General features: G+C 52.0%; 1 protein-coding gene, 1 long non-coding RNA gene and 1 pseudogene across 3 annotated transcripts; 1 reads left to right on the forward strand and 2 right to left on the reverse strand.

Annotated features, from left to right (window-relative positions):
- Positions 1–528: 528 nt before the first annotated feature.
- Positions 529–11,962, reverse strand: LOC106008218 (uncharacterized). Of its 2 annotated transcripts, XR_015443269.1 has the most exons (3): positions 11,832–11,962; positions 2,277–2,535; positions 529–1,831 (listed from the first exon to the last, which is right to left on the reverse strand). It is a non-coding gene; the product is annotated as an uncharacterized LOC106008218 (long non-coding RNA). The 2 variants fall into 2 exon arrangements; XR_002391117.2 differs by lacking the exon at positions 11,832–11,962 and having other exon boundaries at positions 2,277–10,339.
- LOC147823788 (uncharacterized) lies at positions 10,632–11,711 on the reverse strand (annotated as a pseudogene).
- Positions 11,963–12,257: 295 nt separating the features above from the next.
- On the forward strand, positions 12,258–18,525 carry Lhx1 (LIM homeobox 1). Its single transcript, XM_004870404.4, has 5 exons — positions 12,258–12,443; positions 14,249–14,475; positions 14,572–14,849; positions 16,139–16,304; positions 16,667–18,525. Exons 1-5 carry the CDS (start codon positions 12,274–12,276, stop codon positions 17,044–17,046), a joined length of 1,221 nt encoding a protein of 406 aa, XP_004870461.1. The 5' UTR covers positions 12,258–12,273; the 3' UTR covers positions 17,047–18,525.
- The last annotated feature ends 4,125 nt before the right edge of the window (positions 18,526–22,650 follow it).

A 22,650-nucleotide genomic window follows, 5' to 3' on the forward strand; every position in this document is an offset into this window, starting at 1 on the left:
GCCTTCTTTCTAGGCATATCAGAATGTGGCAGTGAGATACGTACACATGTACACATAAAGACCGATGTGTGGAATGACATGCATGTTGATAGCAGCAGTGTAGGAATATGTAGGAGAAAGAATGTGTAAATGTACAAGAGCCTCCACAAAAGGCCTCATCCATGTGTTTGTACGTATGCCTGGACTTGTGTACAAATTCACAGAGATGAATCTGTACTTATAAGCCCATGTTTACATCTCCCAGGGAAAGCACGTGTACGAAGATATGTACGTGGCTGGCTGCCCAAGTGTCTATGTGCTTGGCTGTGTGCATAGCGCATATAGGTTTATGTGAAGAAAAAATGTTTCTACTGTTTCTATCATACTTCTCCTAAGTAATTATTGGGAAATGTATGTGTTGGAAAACAGTATCTTTCATGCTTAAATATGTCTCAGCATATATAAATGAAACATATTGTGCCAACCGAGATGCTGCACATTAACATTGTTTATCATTGATGAAATTAAACAACCCATGCAAAGCCCTGGTAGCATTTCTTACCATTTTATTTAACACTGTTTTGACCAAGCAGCATTTGCTAAATGCACATATGCACTGCAGATTACAACAAATTCATAATTTGTAGGATATAATATATAAGACACAAGCAGTGTAACAGAAGAATGTCATCTAAAAAATTCCAACTGTCCCTATTTTTCTTTGGGCTTACCTTATTCCCCTTCCTCCCCCAAATCTGATTAAAACCCATCCCTTCACACTTCCCTAGGCGGTCTCTGCATTTGTAGTAAAAAGAGATAAACTAGAGGGTGAGGATTTGGGGTAGGGGAAGAGATAAGACCAAGACCTGGTCTCTGGAATGTGTCTACTCCTCCCAGTCTGCCAGAGGCAGACCCAAGCCCCAGCATGTGTTAAAACAGGGTGACCAAAGGAAGCATTTCTATAGGTTCTGCAGACCCTCAGGTTGACTGACAAAGTTATTCATTCAGAAGGAGGAAAGGGAGAATTGCACTTATCAATTTAGAGGTAAATCCTTCCTGAAGAGATTCACAGAAATAGCTCCCTGCTTCTCTTATTTAAGGGGAAGGTATATCCCTCCAGGAGCCCGAATGAGAAAAGCCTGCACACAGGCACAGGCCTGACAGCTCATCTTCCAGAAGATGAGCTGGGTGCCAGCTAGTGGACTAGAATGCCGGGTCCATGACAAGCAGCCTGAGGGAAAGGGAAACTAGTGCTGGGAAAGCTGGGAAAGCCAAACTGGGACATGTGCAAGAAGACGGTGGAAATTACGCATGAACGTAATGCAAGCTGGAAAGTGCTGCCTTACCAGACACCAGGCAGCAAAAAGAAATTGAATTTAGTCCACAGAGATGATGAATAAATGGCACTGGTAGGTCTTTCCAAACTTGCCAAAGACTTCATCTCCTGAGTCAGGGCCAAGATCCCACATGGAACCTCAATGCTCTGCTCTCTAGCATCTGTTGTTACCATCCCCTAGCTTCCTTTTGGCAAGACTGAGATGAGGGACTCCTCCCTCTGCCCGTGCTCCTGAGCTGGCATTTCCCTAACTACCTTTTCCCCTACAGAGAAAGACTAAGACTATGAGGGATAGGAGGCCAAGTCTGATTTGAACAGCGACTGGACTCACCCAAACCCTGTTCCCAAGCCCTCTGCTCCCCAAATCCTCTTCCACCATCAATGAAGCGGTCATCAGGATTATCTTTTCAGACAGCTTGGGCCCCAGCAGGTTAGGGGACAGCTGAATGCCAGTGTGTCTTCTTCTTTCCACTGAAATCAGACAGGCTCTCCAGAGCTTGGTGCTGTGGCTGTTTCCTAAGGGAATAGACGGGGAGAAAAAAGAAAGTTTTCTAATGTTTGGATTCAAAGTGAGAACAGTGGAAGCACCCAGCAGTGTGTGTGCACTCCCCAACACACACGCACACACCACACACACACACACACACACACACACACACACACCCCTGTCCATACAGACAAGATCATGAATCATCTAAGCCGAGGAACATTTTATCGTTCAGTACTATTCTCAGAGGCCCAAGGTTTTCAGCCAAATCCCAGGTCTGTGCACAAGGACACTGCATAAATCCCTCCCCTTATGAAAGGCCAGTCTGAGCAGATGGGACCACACTTAAGTAAACTGTGGAGCCCTCCCTTCACCCAGTTCAGAAGGAGCAGCAGGGGGCCGGCCCTACCAGCTAAGAACAGGAAGCAAAGCCAGAGCTGCAGAAGCTGTTAATTCCCAGGCTCTCGTGCTCACCTTTCCAACTTATCTCTCTGAGGGGAGGTGTCCCTTTGACCACACAATCCTCCTCAGTAGTCTCCCCGAGGGGAAGTCAGATCTTGCAGTTGGACTGGAGAAGCCTGCCGCAGAATTAAGTGGTGGCCAGAGGTGAGAAATCAAATAGGCTCACGTACCAGAGAACTGGCACCCGGAGGTGAGGCAAGGGCTCCAACCCAGTTTATCTGCAGGCCAAGTCTGGGGTAGTAACCTCACAGCAACGCCACTTCCCGATAACCTGTCTCATTAATATTTATTGAAAGAAAAATGTTTTAAAACAAGAAAGGACCATAGTGGAGGTGGAGGGCATCACTTGGGCTCCCTTCACCCTGTCCATCTGCCCCCTCTTGCAGCCAAGGCTAAGGTCTACACTATATCAACTCCTACCCCAGTCTTTGCTCCTCTCCCCAGGCATGTCAGGAAGACACAAGGCAGGTGGACAGAGAGACAGACGGACTCAGGAACCTCAGGCACTCACTGAGAAATACAGAGACTGTGAAATTACACCTGGGCTGGACAACTTAACACCACACTGGAACCCTTGGGGTAGTGAAATAATTAACTTGCTAATCAGCTACACCTTGCTCTTTCCTTTCTTCTCAGAAAAAAAACAATTGCAAATCGCCTTCCCATCAGGTTCTTATGTCAGTCACTTGGAGACAAACAGATGCTTTTGAAGAAATATACCCTCTGCTGCCACGTAAACTGAAATAGGTCAGATGGAGTCCAGGGCTCTTCCTTCTCCTCACCCTTCCCACCACACCTCCAGGAGCACAGAGACAGAATGTTTCTGGAGATGCATGGTTTTTTCCATCCACAGCACAGAGCTTTTCCATCTTGGCTAAGCTTTCTCGCTTTCGGCCCTCTTTAGCCTGCTTGCTGGCACTAAACAGCGAAGATCCATGTGGAGAAAAGAGGATTGATTAGAATCGTAATAATAATCCCTGGCATCCATCCGGCTTTAGCGTTTACAAAGTGTTTTCACACATTATCTTATTCAGTCAGAGGAGGTCAGAGTCAGGAGGGGCCTCGGGAACCATCGAGCCCATTCTCCTTGGGTTACAGATGGGGAAACTGAGGCCCAAAAAGGTTAAATATCTCCCCTAAAGTTCAGGAACAGTGTAGCCAGGTCCTCCTGGTTATTGTCTAGGGATCCTTATGTTGCCTGAGATTTTCTAAAATGAGGGAAAGATGATAATTTTTTTGCTCCACAAGTAGACATCAAAAAATTAAAGAGTAGGCCGGGGATTTAGCTCAGTGGTTTCGCCGCCTGCTGTGCAAGCGCAAGGACCCGAGTTCCATCCCCGGTACCAAAAAAAAAAAAAAAAAAAAAAAATTAAAGAGTAGGACATAAGGATGAATGAAGGTTACTCCTGTAAGAACTGGCTTGGGGGGTTGGATGGAGGAGAGTTGATAAGTCTAAGTCCTGAACAGAACATGTTAATTAACATGTCTGTCCCTATGTCCCCTTCACTTCCTTAGGTTTAAAAATAAATATGAACATTATGTACTTTGGGATCTGAGGTTAATTCGGGGGCTGGCCAGGGATGGGGACTTTTCTGAGATTCAAATCTGGCACCTACGCTCAAGGGTTTGCAGCATAATAGTTAGCCTGTGCGTGTGTGTTTCCAAGAAAGACATTAGATTTAGCGGTGAAAACCAGTAATCTTGATCCTTTCACAGATCAGAGATTTGCAAATTAATAGCTCTTTTCCCCCAAGGGTCTGAGGAGGTTAAAAAAGATTTCTGGAGAAGGAGGGGGACAGAGGGGAGAAAAATATAAAGCAGGAAAAGGAACGGATATGACACTGCCAGAACATACTTCCCTGTGAAAGGGGTGTGTGTGTGTGTGTGTGTGTGTGTGTGTGTGGCTGTGGGTCTCTGCATTTCCATGGGGCTGTCTGCCCCATTGCTGGAGCCTATTGGAAGGGAGGTTTCTTTGTGTGTTCGTTTATTACTAAGCCCAACTCTTTTCCTTCTAAAACTCCTTCTTCTCCCTGTTGAGCTGACCATGCTTGTGGATTTATGAAGAGAGATATTTTAGCAGAAATCCCCCAGAGTGTCCCATCAGCCCTAAATCCCACCCCCGCTCACCCTCCCAAGACCCCATGACACACAGCATGCCAACACGGCTTCCTCTTGCCTATGCATTAGCCATCCATTGTGGCAACCTGACATCTCTCACACATAAAACCGTAAGAGAGAAATAAAATATCTGTCTCTTGGCGAAAATAAAGCTTTGCCTCCCTCCTGATGTATAGGATATAAAATAAAGCCGCGGCTCCAATAGTGGCTTTTCCTTATGCCAGAGTTGCCTTTGCACACCCGGAGACAATGAAGACGGATGGTTTGGGACGAGGCCCAGCCTCCTGGGGCCGCCTTCACCCTCTTTTATTATAGTCTCTCCCCCCACCTTGCCTTTTTCTTTCTTCTTCACTTTCTTTCCTTTCTGGTTTGGATTTGCCTTTTATATGCCCTTCTCTCTTTCCCCTGGAACTTTATTCCTCTCGTTTACTTTCTTCCTAAAGCACGACGGAGGCAGTGAGAAGGGATCCAAGTTTCTCACCTTCTCTAACATGCCTGCCACCTGGACCTCCAGCCCCTAGGACTAACTTTGCTATTACTGCTGGGGATTAGCCTCGGTCAAATGTACAAACGTTCCCATGGGATAATTAAGGATGTTTTTAATGGGGGCGGGGTGAATTTTTTTCTAGGAAGCGTCCCTTCCCCTCCTCTCCCCAGGCTGTGGGGTTTACAGATCTCAGCATCTATTTATTTAGCCTCCAAGGAGGCCAACAGAGCAAAGCTACCACCTTGCAGGGGTGAGAGCCGACATTCACCTCCCAAACCCAAGCCTCGAAGCTATATTACCAGACTGTGGCCTTGGGCCCCTGCAGCCGTCTCAGCTACCAAGGGGCCCATACAAAGGCAACAACCTCCCTCTGCCTCTTCTCCCCATCCCTGAGAACTGAGGGTGTTGTGGGGTAGCCTCAGGGGCCCTCTCCACGCTCACATAGGGAGATAGAACTGTGGCCAGCATGATCACACAGGCATAGCTGTGGCCACCTTCTTGCTCTCTTGCAAGCTTGATGTCTTTCCCATGGGGCACAGTTTCTATGCCCTCCCTGCCCATTGTCCCTGAAGGCCTCACTTTTGCTGGATGAAAACTGCTCTTCTGGATACTTCCATCTCCCAACCCGTCCCAGCCAAGGTGCATTTGTCTCCCAAAGTCTCTCCTGGTCCTTGCCCTAAGATCATCCTTCCTACTGCTCTCTTTCTGTCTTTACTGAGAGCTCTTTCCCAACCTATCCCAAACCTCCCCTGCTCTACTAGGGACTGGAAGAGGCATCCCAGGTCCCACAAGAGTAAGCAATGACTCAAACAAGGGGGCAGTTCAGGGACTGGAGCCCAGGGAAACAATGGGGGAGGTGGAACTGTGGTATCCAGCAGAGAGGTAGTGGGTGGCTTCCATCCTCCAGAGCGTGCCAAGTGGAGGGCTAAAGAAGGGCCTCGGGTGTGTGTGTGTGTGGCCAGGTCAGCCTTATCTGAAGAGACCTTTATTAATGCTGTCCAAACCTGGAAGGGCAGGCAGCAACATCTATTGAACTCTACCCCAAAAAGAAGGAAAGAGCAAGGCAAAGAGCTTAGAGCTGCCAAATCCAGAAAAAAATTCAATCTCAGCCCCAAAGGTTGTTAGCTTTGTTAGCTTTGGGGTGTTTCTCTGTCCCTCTCTCTCTCTTTCCTCACTTGATATCTCTCCAGATATCGGAGGTGACCACTGCCATTAGGTAAGGGGAGAGAGTCAATTAGTGAGAGGATTAATTACTCCCAGACACGAGCCCCGTTTGTCTTCCTTACCCGGTGTGAGTCTGTGCTCAGACAGAGGAACACGGGCAAGCACCCAAATACACATTGTTGTCACGCCGTCTTAGACGTTTTATTTATTTGTTGGATTCCTGCCCAGAACTGTTCGCAGGCTTTTCCATGGGAGCTGAGTCTCCCACCCAACACGCTGCCTCCTTTTCTCCTGCCCAGGAACCTGCCTGCCACACGCACGCGCACGCACACACACACACACCCACACACACACCTGCACACCCTCTGGACCTGGCAGAAGCCCCCCTGGGAGCCCCACAGCCGCCTTCTCACCCCCTTTTTTGTTGCTGGCTGTCTTTCTGGGTCTCTTTTCTGTTTGTTTTACTGCACTCCTCCACGTATTTCTGATATATCTTTACTCCCTTTCTACCCATGTGCTTTTCCACATTCCTTCTTTTCTCTTCTTTTTCAGCTCTCCTGCTCTTATTCTGTTTTCCTCTCTCTCCTCAGTTCTGTCTCGTTTCCCTTCAAGACTACTCACATCCTGTCTTTGCTCTTTGGGTCTGCACTGGGGGTAACTCTGGTATCAGCATGTTCAAGCTTGCGGCTCCACCCGTCCCCTCCTCTGGGGCCAGGGTCCTTCTAGCCCTCCTGGGAAGCCAGTGTCCTTTACCCAAGCCCTCTGTGATACCTGGCCCGGGCTGCTGCCCTCTCTCAGCCTTAATCTCCCTCCACCGTGTCCAAACCCTGCTTGGAAAAGGTGGCCAGAGGGGAAGTACACACCCCGCCAGATCAAGGTGCCCCCCACCCCTGTAACTTCTCACCTTAATAGTGCTCAGGGTGACTTTGGTTTAATGCAGAGCTGAAATGAAATAGCTTCAGAGGTGGTGAATTTAGAAAGCCAGGTCAGTTTTCTCTCCGAGGCATGCCACTGATTACATTTTAAAATAATCTTAGGCAAGCCCCCTAACTTGGGTTTCCTGTCCCAGAAAGTGGAGTTAATACCCATTGGCTCCCCCACCTCCAACCCCCTTACTATTAGGTTCAGGGGAGATAGCGATATACCAGTAAAATACTGCACATAAGTTGATCTTTTTTGTGAGGGAGTGATGGGGTGAGATTAAGGCAGTCCTGAGTCGGGAGACAGAAGAGAAAGACGAGAGAGGTCAGTGATCAGAACCAAGAGACTCCAGCCTGACAGTTCTGTGCGTCACATAGGCTACTCCTCAGGAGTCCCTGCAGAGCTTGTGTGGCCTCCGGACCAGTAGACCAGCAGGGTCTGGGGTGCACCTGGCTACTTCTTTCCTTCCTCCCTGCTGCGTGACCTGGTACACCCAGTTTCTACAGCTCTTCAGAGGATAACCACCTACCGCCAGGCTATCCCCAAATGTCTACTTTTGTGGTCTCATAGCCCTTTTCTGGGGGCAGTGGCTGAACAAGAGCAGGAATAGAAAAGAAGAGGCCAGGGGTGGCCTGAGCTCTGGGGATCAATATTAGCCCACAGAGACTAGGCAGACTGGGTCCTTGTTCTGCTCAAGTCTGGAAGGAACATGGGGGGGGGAGGGTTGACCAAGGAAAAGGGATGCAAGACCAGTTCCTTCAGCACCCAAATTAGGATACCTGGGGAGAGCTGGTAGATTACTCCATCCCTATTCCTAGAAAGGGTCTTTCTTCTCTGGCTGATTTTCAGGGAGCTTCTCAGAAGAGAAACCAGAGCTGTGAAAGCCACTTCCTAAGCTTGCTGGAACCTTTTCAAGAGGGTGTCTTGGGAGTGGGGCTGAGGATTCTTCGGCCACTGAGTGATGGCTGAACCTCCACATTGAACCTCTCAGCACCGGTTCAGAATTCACACATCTTGGGCTGTGAAAAGTGGCTGTGGGTCTTTGCGACTTTGAAGGACCTGAAGTAGGACCTTGTGTACTCAAGGACGGGGACAGTGAGTGACCAGGACACTACGGCAGTGTAGGTGGAGAGAGGAGGTTGTTGCTCTTGCTCAGGGCGACTTTGGTTTAATGCAGAGCTGAAATGAAATAGCTTCGGAGGTAACAAATTTAGAAAGCTGGGTCAGTTTTCTCACCGAGGCATGCCACTGATTACATTTTAAAATAAAAGCTCAGTGGAAAAGCGGGGGGGGGGGGGGACATTTGTGTGCTGTTGGGGTGGAGGCGTTAAATCTGGACTTTAAACCTAGAATCAGGAGCCACCGGGCAAGCCTTGCCTGGGGGCCCTCCAACCTCTTGTGGACGCCCGGGCTGGCTCTATGGATTTGTGTACTGCGCCATCTGGACACCCGGACTAGCAGAGCCCTAAGCCCTAGAGCCAGCGTCCCGTTTCGGCTCCAACTCCCCTACTGCGCTAAACCCTCGGGGGGGAGGGGTCTTCTTTACCCTACACCTAGGTCCCACAGTCTTTGCCTCCACAAACGGACAGAACAACCTCTTTCTGCCCACCGGAGGAAGGCGCGAGCCTCGGATTTGGAAAGGGCCAGCAGCCAGGGCCAGCCGCCAAGTCCAGCTGTCGCCCTGCAGGTCCCCTACAACCTCTCCCCAGCCCCCTTCTCTTGGCCCCTTTGCTTTGCATGAGAAGGAGCCCAGCTGGGGCGAGGGCGGGGGGCCAGCCACCGGGGACCAGGGCAGCTATAGATTCCGGAAAGCGACGGTTGGGTGGAGGACTCTAGCTGCGAGCGAGCGCTGGGACAGCTGGGGGGAGGGGGTCAGCGCCCTGCTGGACCGGCCCTTCCTCCAGGACCTCACCTAAGCAACCGGCTAGGAGGCGCCTCCGGGTCCGCAGTGTGAGAACCCAGGAGCTGGCGCCAAGCTGCCCTTAGCGCCTCCGGGGGTGCCAGGATACTGGATCCCAGTCCGCTTGCTCCTGGAAGTGTCGAGTCCGCAGGGAGAGCGCGAAGCCAAGTCCGAGCCCGCTGAGCCCGCCTGCTAGGTGGGAAAACCACCTCCTCCATCCCTTGAGCTGACCCGAGCTCAGGCCCGGGAAAGGTTGGCGAAGGGATTGGTGCTCGAGTTAAACAGCCCTCTGCTCTGCCCCGACCCGCAGCTGGGAGCCCGCACCCAGGTGTGTAAGTGCAGGAAGGTGCGGTGACAGCATTAGAAGCCGGGCATCCCAAGGTCTGGGCGGGGCGGAAAGCCAAAGAGGCGCTCGGGCGGCCTTAGCAACTTCGATTTCCAATGAAAAGGTAACGCTGGCAAAGAGGTAGGGTCTGCCCGCTAGCCTCGGGGTTGCAGGAGAATTGGCAGAGCTCTGAATCCCACCGAACACAAGCCAAACTCGCTGTCGCGCCTTTCCAATTCGTTCGAAGAGGGTATTTTATTTGCAGAGCCAGATTTCCCGGCAGCCCAGGTTCACTGCAACGGCGTTTTGGGCGCATTTTTCTTTACTAAGTCCCCCCTACCCTTGTGTCAAAGGCTTCCCTTGCATAGCGAACGAGATCAAAAGGGCAGTTCCAAAACACCAGCTAACCCTGGCTGGCCGCTCTCCTTTACTTCCATACTAGAGTCAGTTAAACCTTCCCAACACACACAGAAATGGGGAGGAAGAGTGGGACCACCCAGCCCTATCGCCTGCAGACTCTAGGAGGGGAGAAACCTGGGTTAAGCCTAGAAAAGGTGCGGTCAAAAAGGAATTTGGGGGTTGACTGGAGCCCGCCAGAGAACCCGAGTGCCTCTTGAAAGCTCAGGTTCTCAAGGCCGGGATCCGACCCCCACGTCTAGATAAATCCGCCTCGGCGGGCGTGAGTTCACACCGGGAGCGGAATTAGGGACGTGCGTCACCTAAGGCGTGACCTCTGGAAGGTATGGTCGGCTGTTGTCTTTGGAAGCTGGTGCCAACCCGAAGCCAGGAAAAGGGAAGGCTGGAAGCTGGGCACACTGCCAGGGCACTGCACACCTCCATCTATTGCAGCCCCCCGTGTTGTCCCCGGAAACTTCCTTCTCCACCTCCTCCTTCCCACTATCACTACCACCACGCCGCCCAGCTGCCGGAGCCCCGCGGTTTCCCGCCTAGTCGTTTTTGTTTGTAAAAGGTGTCTCCGGATCGCAATTTTCTCACAACTTCTCGCCGGGGTTGCAACTCCGCACCCGAGGCGCTTCTCCACCCACTCCTTCCCCCACCCCGGCGCCGCGCCTCCGGCCTCCCCCTCCCCCACCAGGAAACCGCTCGAGTCAACTTTCGGAGCGCGCGCGGCGGGAGACGGACACCCGGATCTCCCAGACACCCCGACCCTGCGGACTTTGGATGCCCTGGGGGAGGGGCTCAGAAAGAGGGACGGGTGGAGGGAGACTCAGCTGCCAAGCGCCCCCTGTCTCTTCAAGGCCTTGCTCTGTGCTTGGGGCAAACTTTCGAGCGAAAGCAGCAAGAGAAGAACATGCTAACACCCAGTGAGTCCCAAAGCCAAACAGTGCACCAGGGCCTCCCGGGTTTCCGGACCCGGTTACACCCCAACCTTAGACCGGCTTTATCTGGGATTCCCCTTCTCTCCTGCGGAACTCTAGCCTCCGGCTGCGCCTATTCTGCCTCTTTCAGTCCCTCCCACCGAAACCGACGCCTTACCGGAGTAGGAGGGGGCCAGGCACCTCGCCGCCCGTCGCCCGCCGGCCGCGGGTGCCGCCGCCACTGATCCTCTAAACGCGGTCTCCCCGCACTCTCCCCGGCCAAGGGATGCCGAATGGTTTACAGAGGGACCGCGAGGCGCTGATTGGTCGCGGGCCCCCGTGACGTCGGCGGGCGCTGCATTAAGGCGAGGGGGCTTCCAGACCTCAGCCAACAGCCAGGAGCAGTGATCGAGCCGCTGGAGCTGGGGAGAGACGCGCCGGGGCGGCGGACTGGGCCAGGGAGACCTGGAACCGGGGGACGCGGGCCCAGAGAGTGCCAGCAAGGAGCTGCGGCCCGGGCGGCGAGAGCGGCGGTCCGCACCGAACTGTTCCAGACACTGGCTTACTGTAGCTGCTGCGTCAGGACATTATTTTAAAGCTTTCCAAGCTGCCCCCTCCCCCCGACTCCTCCCGCTGCAAAAGGAAAAAAAGAGAAAAAGGAGACTAGAAAAAAACCCCAGATTTGCCACCACATCGGAAAAAATAAAAGAGGGAAAAGAAAAGGGAAGAAAGCCGAGTGCCTGTGGGGTTGGACGCAGGCAGCCGGATCGTGGGCCGAGCGATGCGGGGCTGCGCGCCCAGACAGCCTCGAGTTGTGACCAGAGCCACGATGCACGGCCAGGCGCAGTGAAGAGCCGGACCGTACTACCTCCCCCAAGGAGCCCAGGCGCAGGGAGGGCCGCCCCAGGACACGGAGGCCGCCTGGCAGGCCACTGGCCGAGGTGACGGGGCTGGGGCGGTGGGGAGCGAGCGAGCGCGCCTGGCTACGTCCGCCTGAAGTTCCCCCTCTCCGTTTTCGATTGACACAAACACTTCTCCGAAAGGGGGGAAAAAAACCTAAGCAACAACAGCAATTAACACCAAGATCTGCTCCAGCCCTGCCCCCCCCCTCGGCCTGCCCCCTTCCCCTCCCCCAGGCCCAGCGCGGGCGCCGGGCGCGTCCCAACCCGCAGCACGCTGCTGGCAGTTTAGAATCCAAAGCTTCTCTCCTCATTTTCTTTTCTTTCCTTAAAAAAAAGAGAGGGGGAACCTCGGTGGTGGGCAGGCTGGTACGCACACACTCGCCTTCATACCCCGACAAAAGCAGATGCACTTTGACTTCTGACAGCTCTACCTCAAGCCGGAGAGAACTCAGCGGCGTATTCCGCGCAGTCCGAGCTAGCGGTGTCTTCCTCTTCTTCTCCGTCTGTTGTATTTATTTCCGTTCCCGCCGCCATTCTCGGTGACCTTCATTCCTCCGCGGGCTCTGGGCAGAAGAGTCGTTTTCTCGCCCGCCCGAGGCTCCTTTTCCTCACCCTGGGAGCCGAGGTGGCGTTGCTCCGCCCAGTGGCCCAGGGACTCCCCGGCTTCGCCTACCACCCAGGCGCCCGGCGCCCTGCCTCAGCTTTCTTTCCCCCCTTTTGATTTCTTGGTGCGGGTTTTGGCTTGCAAGGCCGGCCGACTGTGTCTCCTCTTTTTGGAGGGGGTGGGGAGCGGGTGCGGGTCATCTTTGGGAATCATTCCCTTGGCTCTACTTGCCCCGTCTCTCCGGGCCTCACCCGACCAAACCAAAGACCATGGTGCACTGTGCTGGCTGCAAAAGGCCCATCCTGGACCGCTTCCTCTTGAATGTGCTGGACAGGGCCTGGCATGTCAAGTGTGTCCAGTGCTGTGAATGTAAATGCAACCTGACCGAGAAGTGCTTCTCCCGGGAAGGCAAGCTCTACTGTAAGAACGACTTCTTCCGGTAAGTACTTACCTCCTGCACCTCTGCTGCTCCCTCCTGCTTCCTCCCCTCCCCTCGGACCCTTCCCATCCGGCTTCAGATCAGAGGTCAGCGTGGCCCAGGCAGCAGTATTAGGACCCGTCTCTGGAGGAGAAGGCCGCCAAGTCCCTCGGGCGCCTGCCTCTTCGCCAGCTGGCGCGCTGGGAACCCGGGATAGCAGCCCTACTTGCATCCTGGAAAAGTATGGGTCCAGCCAGGGCTGCACGTGCCAGGAAAGAAGGGGCCTAAGTCTGCCTCCATTCAGAAGCCCCTCACAGCTTGGAAGAGATAAGATAGCCTGGGGGGTGCCCTAACTCCGGTCTTTTCCCCAATCAAGCTCTCTAGCAACTGCATTCTCTAGGCCTCCAGGGTTGCTGGCCAAGGAGGCTGAGCTTAAAAACTTGAACTTACTTCTAGGCATTGCTTTTGCAATGGTCTTGGCGCGAACCAAACTGTGGAGCCTTTGGGTAGAGTCCCAGTTTCCTGCCCAGATATCGGCCTGGATACCAATCTTGCACACCCAGGAGCCTTCTTGAAACCTAAATTGACTTCTAAGCAACTAGACCTGGGCAAACTGCTGCACTGTAGCCTGTGAAGTGCCTCGAGGTTTTTTCTGCCCGACTTGAGGGGTTGGCAGGCAGTCAGCCTCAGCCCAGTGCCGACCTGGGCTTCCGGACAAGGGCTCCTCTTTGGAGCCCTCCCAGGGATGCCCCACCAGGGCTGCCGCCTCCTTTCTGGGACCTGTCTCCTTAGAGCCAGGAGACTTATCCCTACTCCCTTTCTCTGTTTTAGCATTTTCATTGAATTTTCTTAAACTCGTTTGGCTACCTCGTTCACACAAACAAGTCAACGGAGAACAGCATAAATGCGATTTGTAATTCCACTGTTCGGGTTTGAAATCTTCCAGTTTACTCGGCTGACTCGGTCTCGGCTTTCTCTCATTCTTTGGTGACAAATCAAAATGGGACGGGGGGGGGGTGTTGAAGCATTCCTCAATGCCACTCCACCACGAGTGGCTAGGCTTCGCTGTGCACGCTGTTACTGCGCCAAGGCTGAGCCTCGGAGCCTCCGCCGCTGCGCACGGTTTCCTCTGCAAAGACGTCCCGAGCAAACAGAGTGCCGAGCCATACCCGCTTGCAGCGGGCCCCTGAGGCCTGGCTTGCTGCAAATCTCGGCAGGGCACCTAAAGCCGACCCAGCCGCTCTTCCGCTCTTGCTCGCGCCAATCTACCAGTTTTGGGCACGAACGTGGCAGCAGCCCAGCTGCGACTAATAGGCTGGGTGCGGCGGTGTTTGTTTACCCGCGGGTGGGCCGACCTCGCTAACCCTTCGCCTGTGCGCGGGTCCTTTTGTGGGAGAGGCGACCCTAGGAGAGAAAAGGCGGCGTTTAGGGTGCGTTTATGGCGCTCTAATTAGAATTTGACTTCTCTAATTCTAATCAGGAAATAAGTGTACCCTGTCTCCACTACCATTCTTGCTCCGGTCGCCACCGTACCGCCTTTTTCAGCGACGCTTTTTTCCCGGGGATAACTTGAGGAGTGAGGCTGGGGTCAGGCGGCAGCTTGGGCCCCTCACTCTAACCGTGCGCATTTCCTCTCTCACTTTCCCCGTGCCCCTTGCTCTTTCTTCCTGTCTTCTCACCTGTTAAATCGGCTTTTGACTCTCTTTTTGGCATTCTCATCTCTCATCTCCCTCCCTCTCTCTTCCTCCATTTACTTCTTCCTTTTTTCCACCATCTTTCTCCGGTCTTGTCTCCCCCTGCCCCTCGACAACCTCTACCCACTACAGATGTTTCGGTACGAAATGCGCGGGCTGCGCGCAGGGCATCTCCCCTAGCGACCTGGTGCGGAGGGCGCGAAGCAAAGTGTTTCACCTGAACTGCTTTACCTGCATGATGTGTAACAAGCAGCTTTCCACCGGCGAGGAGCTCTACATCATAGACGAGAACAAGTTCGTCTGCAAAGAGGATTACCTAAGTAACAGCAATGTCGCCAAAGAGAACAGCCTCCACTCGGGTGAGGCCGCGATTCCCAGCTGGCTCGGGGTGGGTGGGTCCTTCGGGAAGATGGCCGGCCGCGGCCCCTGCTCACCTGTCCCTTCCTTCTCCCCAGCCACCACGGGCAGTGACCCCAGTTTGTCTCCGGATTCCCAAGACCCATCGCAGGACGATGCCAAGGACTCAGAGAGCGCAAATGTGTCTGACAAGGAAGGGGGCAGCAATGAGAATGATGACCAGAACTTGGGCGCCAAGCGGCGGGGGCCGCGCACCACCATTAAAGCCAAGCAGCTGGAGACACTGAAGGCCGCTTTCGCAGCTACACCCAAGCCCACACGACACATCCGTGAGCAGCTGGCGCAAGAGACCGGCCTCAACATGCGTGTCATCCAGGTCAGAGCCCTGGCGTGCCACCCTGTCCCCCAGAGGACCACAGGCCATTCAGGATACCCAGTCCATGCCCGGGACTACCTGGACTTGGGGGCAGGGAGTCTGTGGAGGCTGGTGGAGAGTGTGTGTGTATGGGGGGGGGACACCTCCTGTTGCCTGGAGCTGCTGGAAATCCCTCTAGTAACTCAACAGAGGTGATAGCAGAGATTGGGGGGGGGGAGCTGCGTGGGGAGCTGGTCATGAAGCTGGAAGCTGTGCCCAATACCACAGAGAAAGTTACCCCTCTGTGCCCGCAGCCTTCGAATCTCACCCCACCCTTGTTAGGAAGGACCAGAGAGGTCACTATGGGTGCCAGAGTTGATCAGTTCCTTAGGCGTCTACACATGATCTCTCTAAGTTCTCAACCCCAACTTTGTGGGTCTTTTGTCCCATCTACACAAGCCGCAGATCAGCGACTTGCCATCCTAAGGTTAATGGGGTGTCCTGGGTCAAAGGGGAGGTGGTTGAGTGGGCAGTCAGCTCTGCCTGGGTGGAGTCCCTGGTTGGATGGGGGAGGAGGGGCCATCTGGAGGTAGCTGGGCCAGTGCCGTGGGAGGAGGTGAGGCTGCGTAAGATTCAGGTGGCCCAATGGTAGGTGTCCTCAGCAAAGTGCCTGGAGGCTCAGCCAGGTCGCAGGTGGGAGGCTCAGTGTGCCTTTGCAAGTATACAAGGGGCTTGCAGTGGGAGTGAGGTTATGAGACCTCTAGGAGCCTGTTCAAATTTGTGCGTGAAAGTGTTGGATTGTGTGCCAGAGTCACCATTGTCACTGTGTCACTGTCTGTGAGAGCTAGGAGATTGTGTGTAGGTGTGAAAGGATTATGGGTTTTGGTGTCACTGCCCTTGGGAAATTTGAGTTTCAGCAGGAGGCTTTCTGTATCTGTCACTGTCCTGGGGTTGGGGAGTAGACACTGCAAGGGACCGTGCAAGGGAAACTGTTTGTGACATTGCTTTGGAGATGTTCAGTGTCTGTATGTACCGGCCCCGAGAAGCCGCAACTGTGCCAGTGTGGCTGCCCCATGTCGGACAAGGCAACCTGTCCAGGTCCCTCTTTCAAAGAAGGGAATTCTGCTTACCCTTAGTTTAGGGTCTATTATAGCTGTGGGATCTTATCCAGGGACCTCACCACCACTTCCAACCCCCCCACCCCCACCCCCCGGCCACAGTGGATGAATGAAGGGCTGGGCCCCTCTGAACACCCGGGCTGGGAAGTGGAGTCCTGGTGGCCTCACCCCGCTTTCGCATGTGTGCTTCAGGTCTGGTTCCAGAATCGGCGCTCCAAGGAACGGAGGATGAAGCAGCTGAGCGCGCTGGGTGCCCGGCGCCACGCTTTCTTCCGCAGTCCGCGCCGGATGCGGCCGCTGGTGGACCGCCTGGAGCCGGGCGAGCTCATCCCCAATGGCCCCTTCTCCTTCTACGGAGGTGGGTGCGCTGCAGAATGGCGGGGCGCGCGTCCAGGCCGGGACGGGCTTCGCTGGAAGCGGGTGGCAGCGCGGGGAGCGCCCCTGGCTTTCTGTAGAGAAGTGACGAGTCCAAGAGAAAAGGGCGAAGGCTGGGGAGGTGGTGAGACCCAGGACCAGGTTCCGGACCTTGGGTGAGGAGGGTGGGCGGGTAGGGAGCAACTGGTGTTTTGCACAGTCTGCTCCCTGCTCCCAGACCCAAGGCGCGCCCCACAAACAGCTCGCTACTTGGGTCGTCCCCTTCCCCTCAGTGCCTCTCCCACCCTCCGGGTTCGGCCCGACCCGGACCCCCGCCCTGACGTCCTCCTCCCCGCCGATCCGCAGATTACCAGAGCGAGTACTACGGCCCGGGCGGCAACTATGACTTCTTCCCGCAAGGCCCTCCATCCTCGCAGGCCCAGACGCCCGTGGACCTTCCCTTCGTGCCGTCTACCGGGCCGTCCGGGACGCCCCTGGGCGGCCTGGAGCACCCGCTGCCAGGCCACCACCCGTCCAGCGAGGCGCAGCGATTCACCGACATCCTGGCGCACCCCCCAGGGGACTCACCCAGCCCCGAGCCCAGCCTGCCCGGGCCTCTGCACTCCATGTCGGCTGAGGTGTTCGGGCCGAGCCCGCCCTTCTCGTCGCTGTCGGTAAACGGCGGGGCGAGCTACGGGAACCACCTGTCCCATGCCCCCGAAATGAACGAGGCGGCCGTGTGGTAGCGAGGTCTCGCACGGTCCGCGGAGTTCGTGATTGTACAGAAATGAACTTTTATTTAAGAAAAAGAGAGGAAAAAACCCCATAAAAAGCAGGCCTCTTGCCCGACTTCCTCCAGCCTTGGGGACCGTTCGCAGTCTGGGGAACCGGATGGAAAAGGGGGACACAAAGTAGGATCCAAATCCGCTTCGAGGTCGGACTGGGATCTAAGCCCTGGCTGGCGAGGTGCAGAACTGGGGCTCGCGAAGGGAAATACAGAGCTCTCCCCACCTCTCACCTGGATCCCGATCCGTGGACAGACCCGGAGGACCTGTGCCCTGGCCGGCGGGTGGCGGAAAGACCTAGCGACAGCGGCGGGGCGCGCACGCCGATTGGCGACGCCAGGAGCCCCGGGGAGGGAGGCGGTGAGGTGCGAGGCCGGGCGAGGGAGGTGAGGCAGCCGGGTGCTCCGGGCCAGCCGGGCGGGTTCTGGCTCTGAGATACCCTTTTATTAGTGTTGTCTCAGAGGTCAGCGACAGCGACAACAAACTCATAGCTTCAGAAACACCGACCTGCTGTGCATCAGGTGGGACTATATATTTTTTGTCTATCTGGGTGTTTGGTTTTTGTTTTTGCCAAAATTGCAAAATTCTAAATGTAAAGCCCTCAGTATCAACTCTTCTACCTTCACAAAGCTCTACACACACACACACACACACACACACACACACACACACACACACACACACACACACAATCGATGGTCTCCAGCCAGACCTCTCAGTAAAATGACTTGAACATCAGCTGTACAAGAAAAGTATTCTACCTTCACACACAAAAGTTAAAAAAAAAAAAAAACTATTGAACTAAAAACAGTCAACTGTTTACGTATAATGTTAAATTCAGGAGTTCAGTGTTTTACTAAGATATGCTGTTTTGAAACCTCTTGTTCAAAAACAAAATGTTTTGAGCAATCAACCAAAATTATTCCTTTTCTTTTCCTGTAGATGTTCTGACAGACTTGCAGGGCTTGGGGCTCACTGTGCTAGTATGTAAAAAGGTGTTGTTTACACTAGGCAAAGAGAAAACATGATATTCAGACAGTTGCCAAATAGAATAATTATAGCACAAATACTGTAAAGGTGCCAGGCACCAGCAACCTGAGAAAGTGTTTTAAAAAAAGTATTAAAGGTTTAAAACAAGACATGTTTGCTAATTTTTAGTCCTGTTGAACATTCATGGAATTGTTAATATGACTTATATAGACCCACACAGGTTTTATTTTTGTGTCTTTAAAATAAAAGTCCAAAATATTTAAATTTTATGGTCAAATATGCAGTCAGCAGCTGCTACTTTTTTCTTTATATATTAAATTTCTCATATGTCTTTTATTGTTCTAATAAACCTAAGCTTGTGTGACCTCCAGTGCATATTAGACCATTCACTGTATGAAAGAATACATGTTGAATAAATTTGTGAGTTTTTAATAAAAATAGAAAATCTGATGTTTAGATAATTGGTGTGGTATTTGATATTTGCAACAATTAGAGAGGAGTCCTTATGGGGTGCAGAATGAGGCCCTCAGTAACCAGGAGGAAGACAGCCAGGATTGGGGTGATGTATGTTTTTGCCTTGGCTATGGCTGAAGCCCCTTTGCTAATACCAGGCAAGCTTTTCTCTGTGGCTTCCTGCTGTCATTAAATACAGATTTCTGTGGATTTAACTGATAGAGTTGAAGAGATATTTGCTGATAAGTTAATATAGAATTTGAAATAGAAATCAAATCCATGGCTAAAAATGAATAGTCCTGGTCTGTGATTAGAGATGAGATCCGAAGCATTCTCCCTGCACATGCAAAACCGGGCTTGTGAACGTCAGATACTTGTAAATATATAGTTAGAGGTGGTCCTTTTCAGTTTCAATTCATTTTCAATAGATAATCCTGCTTTCTAATTCGGTGGTTTGAAAGACAACATAAAATGAACGTATAGTAAACAAGAAATGAAATACTTTAATCCCTTTCACAGATCTGATATGAGTTGTTATTTTATAGTATTACATTTGAAGTTCCCCAGAAGGAAAACTATTTTGCCTGGCACAAGATACTTATTAAGTTTCTCTGAAAGAACAAAAATAACTAATATAGAAATCAAATTTCAACTGGGAGTTGGCCAATAGGTTCTGCAAAGTAGTTCAATCCCTTCCAAGCTTTATTAGAAATGGAAGGAATTTGAATATTTTATCTACTGTGAAATGCTCATGTGTGGGTGTATGTGTGGTGTAATATCAAATGCTATTAGATTTTCAGAATTTCTTTTCCGTATCACCTAGATTTCAGCCTGAATTATTTCCTAATTTTGAAAAAAGTCAAAAGTTTTACATTACATAGTATGTAATTTCCAATGCTGTTTTCATATTTTGTTAAGAGTGAATTTTATCTTTCTTGTAGAGAAAGCTTTAAATTAAGCAGTATTTCACTGCATTCCTGTGATGGCTTATCTAATGGGGGGTACTATCAGGGAGGAATCTGGCAGTGTTCTTTCAGAAATAAAAATTTATGAAATACAAAGGAGACTTCTGGAACTCCTAGCCTCTACATGCAGCACATTTCTTTAACTGCTTTATATGGAATCACTGGATTTTTTTGTCCTTTTTGCATTTATATACATTAAATCATAGCTAAGTTATTCATTACAGCTACCACCCTCAACCCTCTCCTCCTTAAAGACATTCATTTAACTGAACTTATGCTCTTTGGGAAGCTGCATTTTCCTATCATAGGCGGCTGAATTATTTAGTAGCTTTCTTGTGGCATCGGGGTGTTTGATTAGCGTTTTAGAGTTGGACAAGCGGTGTGGGCTCAATTCGAACTCGGTGGCAATGGCAGTCTTTCCCCTCGGCGCGATGTCGTGAAACCTGGCTGATACCCGAACAGGTGCTGATGCTCAGCAGTCTAAATTGGAGCCAAAGGCCCCGGATGGAGAGGTCTAGAAGCTGCAGGGGCTGAATCCCTTCTCAGCAATGCTGAGCCCTCCACCTCGACCCCGGCCCCGAGGTGCAGGGAAGCGTGGGACCGCCCGCAAGCGGCTCCGCAGAGAGACGCGCTGGCCAGAGGGCAACGCCACAGTGGACCCCTGTTGCCGGGGAGGGCAGCCTCCTCTCTGGCCCGGCCTGGCAGCTTGGTTTTTCCCCCGCGGCCATCTTAAAGCCGCCACTTCTGTGCCTCCTGCCACCTGTCCTGGGGTTCCAAGGGCGGGAGAGGCCATCTGCGAGGGCGAGGGTGCCCAAGCTCACCCAGCCAGCCGCTCCCTGAGGGCCGAGGCTGGGGTGCTGTGTGGTGCAAGACAAGGAGAGGAAGGAGGGTGCGTGGAGAGCATGCGAGGCATTGCCAGGGACTGGGACTTGGAGTTTGATGGCGCCTTAGAAGAGAGGCAGATTGGAGCCCCGTTCCCCTCAACTCTTGAAACTTCTGGTCCCGTGAATAGAACAGACACTTGTTTCAGACAATGGGGAGGAGGTTGTCTAATGTCACCTCTGCTGTGCCTACTTCTGTTTGCCACTTTGCAATTCTTAGCAGATGGCAGGACTGTGAACTGGGAGACCCTCTTGGCTTCTCTCCAGAGGACAGACAGATAGATTGGACAGACAGATTGTTCTTTGGGAAGACTGCTTGCCTTTATTCTCACCTCTCTGCTCATCTCATCTGCTCTCATTTTGGGGGTGGGTACTGGGATTGAACTCAGGACTTTGTGCTTGCAAGGCAGGCGCCCATGCCACTGAGCTAAATACCTGGCCCCCACCTGGTCTCATTTTTAAAGCTCTCAGAAGTTGAAATTTCTTCTAGGAAGGTATAGTCTTTGAAATATTCCCTCTCATCATCCACTCACCATTTCCAACCTCACCCCTTCCCAAGCAGGCAGCAACCCCCTGGAGAATCTAGAATGCAGTTAGAGAGGGACCCCCCCCCACCTCCCAGAGAGCAAGTGCAATTGAGAAGTTTCTCCTCTGCCATGCGCCCCAACTTCTCTTCAATCTTCAGTTCAAGAATTCATTCTCCTTTTCTCTCCAGGAATCATCTACTCTCAGTATTGAGTAACAAAGCACAGGAAGCATTTTGGGGACCCTGGCTTGTGTGTGACCTTAGAAGGCTCTTGATTACTTCTTTAAAAGGCTTCCCGAATCAGAAGGGAAATTAGGTAAGCAGGTCTCCGGCATTTTCTGCTGAGTGCTCAGTGTGGCTTCAAATGGTCTAGTAGCGTCCAGTTTGGCAGACAGTGTAGACCTACCTGGTCCCAGCCCTGCCTCGCCCCCATTCTTTTTCTCCTTACATTGAAGGCCAGATTTCGAAGCACTTTTAATGCCCAAAATAGCAATGAAAGAGGACTGGAGAAGGTAATTTTCTAAGTATGAAGCAAGAAAAACACTTTTGGTCTTTGAAGCCCAGGACAAATGGGACCTTGTAGAAGATTGAGGAGCATATTTTTACTCTAGAGGCCGAAATGCAGACACAAGACTGCAAATATAATGGATATATTTTGAAACAAAAACAAAACCCTGTTCTCATAGCCCGAGTTCTCTTATGGATGGTAAAATGAGGTTTTCTTTGCTTGAGTCCCCTGCTTGGCTGGCATTCTTGTCCATCCACGTCTGAGGAGACTGACCCCAAGACAGGTTCTTCTTCCCCACTGCAGCCATGGTTGTCTTCATGCCAGAGCCACTTAGGATAATGGCATGGGATAGGCTATACTAAAGTAGTGACCATTCATTATTTGACTGTGAGACCATATGAAGACTGTGAAAGTCAGGGACCTTCTTTTCCTTTGGATTCTACAAGAGATACTAGGGAATTTATAGAGTTGCCAAGATCGTTCACACTGTGGGATCCAAGTGGCCTGGACTGTACTCAAAAAGGGACACTGTCAAAGTGCATCACCAATTTCTTTTTCTGGTCTTTTGGAGTCAGTTTTTCTGCTGAGCAGGTTCCAGGTCTCTATAGGTGACCTCCAGTGACAGATACTGGAAAGATAGATCACTTTGCATTCAGACTTATCATTCCTTATTGCAGATTATGTTTACAGGTTTGTCTGACCCCCTAGGCTGATCACTGTGGGGAAAGAATCTAACTTACTCATCTTGTATCTCATCTAGCAGGTCCTGCTACACAGTGGGCAGTCAGGGAATGCTCAACGAAGGAACAAAAATGCAAAGGGATTGCATTTTTCCCTGTACTTGAGTGAAATTAAATTTCTCCTATTAAGTCTTTATATGCCAACCTCCTAACTGTAGACCTGAGTTTTTCTGCTTTTGTACACCAATTTCAGGTGTCTGAGTTCGCCTTCATCTCTCAACAGGAAAGATTATACAGAGGAGTGTGCAGTAACTTCACTCCACCCCCTTTTTGGAGAAGCTACAGAAGCGATCTTTATTTGTGCACAGCCATAGCGATTTCTAATTGTTCCTATTAATGAAAACACCAGCAGTTCGCTGCAAGATTACACACACACATCTCTAATATAGGATTCCCAAATTCTGGCTGCTTCGGGGCTGAAGGCATGAGCCCTGGCCCAGACTCCTCTAAATTATGAAAAGCCAAATCTGTTTTGGGTCCCAGTCTTTGCATACCCGAGTGT

The sequence above is a fragment of the Heterocephalus glaber genome, unplaced genomic scaffold (genome assembly GCF_053883595.1).
Source record: "Heterocephalus glaber isolate CG9 unplaced genomic scaffold, H.glaber_assembly_v1.0 deba00001564, whole genome shotgun sequence".
NCBI lineage: Eukaryota > Metazoa > Chordata > Mammalia > Rodentia > Bathyergidae > Heterocephalus > Heterocephalus glaber.